Genomic DNA, 2,082 nt, shown 5'->3' on the forward strand with positions numbered 1-2,082 from the left:
TTTTTGTCCAAACATAGAATGCAGTATTTGTAACTTGTTTGTGCATTGTCTGGGTGAATGATTTTGAGCCTATTTGTTATTGTTCTGGGCCAGCCCTGTGCCCGGTGTTTGGTACTGGCGAGGCTCCCGAGCCCTGACTGCCTGAGACACTTTAACAACAGAAGCTTAACTAACAGGAAGCAATGAATTTTGAAAAAGGATTTTCAGCTAAATAAATATGTATGATGAGATTTGTGGAGCTTTTGGGATGCTGTACTGTCTAGCCATCATCTGAGCACTCTCAGTTTCAAGAAGCAGTGCAACCTTAGGAAGCAGGACCTCAAATAAACACCTGTATTTCACGCTTTCTCTCTAGTCATTTTCTTAAGCAATTACTCTCCACTTTGACTATATTCACATCTGCTCTGTTTTTCCTGATAACTAGTTTCCCAGGGTAAGAATAAAATGTAGTCTTAGAAGCCAACTGCATAATTCCAAACACTTTTGGATTTTTCTGCATATTTCTTTTCTTAAAAGACATCAGTGCATCAGGTCGTGTTTTTAAGAACAAAATAAACACACTGTAAATAAGTACATACTGAATAGAAGCAAGCACAGTTAAAAATAATGCATATTAATAGTCCATTTCTGAATAAAAAACGTACTGAGCTTTTTATGGAAATAAACCATGTCATATCTGGGTTGTAAGTGCACCCTCTTTCTACAGAAAAAATTCAGATGGTAGCAATTAGCACAACAACTTAACTGTGAATATTCTCTCAGCAGGTATTTCACTACCCATGCAATAAAGTCACTACATCTTTCATTACAGCTATTTTGAAGTACTGTACTAACCTTTCTACCTCTGGCAGCAGACAGGGACTGCAGAATTTCTTTGTTTCGTTCCCCAGACTGTTGATCAATGCAGATTATTTGACATCTGCTACATGGACCCACAACCTGAAATTTTAGTTAAAGAAAGTTCATGGCTGTTTATCAAAGCAGTACGACACTGAACAGTACAAGATTCTGACCATAATCATATCTTAAACACATACCTTTTGCATACTTTTCCTGTGGTTTTTCAAGCTTTCATTATGTAAAAGGTCAGGTCTGTTCACCTAATGTAGTAGGTCTACTTGCAAAAGCCTCACTGAATTTTTAATTCACTTTTTTCTTTTTTTAAGGAAAACTTTCTCAGAGACAGAATCTGAGAAATACCAGACATTTACATATTTGTATTTCCGGTTGGCTTCCCTTCTTCTGTGGGTTAGCAGGGCTGCTTGCCCAAAGAACTGAATACAAAATTAAGCCAGTGCCTCAGGATTCAACCCAAGGAGGATTTTTTTGGGACTGTTTTAGCGCAGCTGAAATGCACTATATCTTTCTTATATGCATGGCACTTTTAGATAATCAGAATGTAAAATATTTACATATACAAGTTTATTAATCAGAAGAAACAATTCATCCTCTATCATCTATTACATATGATGTTAATGGTTCTTAAAGTTAATTGTTGTTTGAACTAAGGTGTGTTGCTAGGGGTAAAAGAACCCTGCAACAAATTTATTCTTAGAGCTTTAAAATGGAGAAGGATGACATATTGCACTTTCACTTAACACTGCTTCACTAACTTTAGCAAAGCTTTACATTACAGAAATTAAGTCTTACAGTATCCCAGTATACACATTCTACTTTGGTAAAATGTGTCATAAATGTCAAATAGGGCAAATAATTAAGCTGTACACTTCAAACATTTTATGTGCTGATCTGAAGTGATATTTCACGTTTTTGAGATGCATCTAGAACTGCTTGTATAACTCTTCAGTGCAGTCATCAACAACATACATCAGCTCTTTTAGAAAATTATTTTCCACAGCTTTAATTTTTTTTTTAATTAAAAGAACAACAAGACAGAGAAGGAAATATTACTTTGTTCAACAGCTTCTACCATTTTCATGGCATCAAGGAGCATTAACATAATTTCTACTGTTACTATATCAGTATCTGAAGAAGGACTTAGCAGAGATGAGGAAAGACAATATAAGTTGCATAAGCTTTTCTATTTTAGCCTTGTATTCCTAAAGTATATCGATGCCAGGA

The 2,082-nt window shown here is 35.4% G+C and overlaps 1 protein-coding gene across 1 annotated transcript in view; it reads right to left on the reverse strand.

Moving 5' to 3' along the window:
• The window catches only part of MOCOS (molybdenum cofactor sulfurase), a 184,091-nt gene that overhangs the window by 9,993 nt on the left and 172,016 nt on the right, over positions 1-2,082 (reverse strand). Inside the window, exon 14 of the mRNA XM_008637530.2 lies at positions 835-939. Within this exon, the coding sequence (XP_008635752.1) occupies positions 835-939 (105 nt within the window). The remainder of the gene's footprint in view (positions 1-834; positions 940-2,082) is intronic.

The sequence above is a fragment of the Corvus brachyrhynchos genome, unplaced genomic scaffold (genome assembly GCF_000691975.1).
Source record: "Corvus brachyrhynchos isolate BGI_N302 unplaced genomic scaffold, ASM69197v1 scaffold7, whole genome shotgun sequence".
Lineage (NCBI taxonomy): Eukaryota > Metazoa > Chordata > Aves > Passeriformes > Corvidae > Corvus > Corvus brachyrhynchos.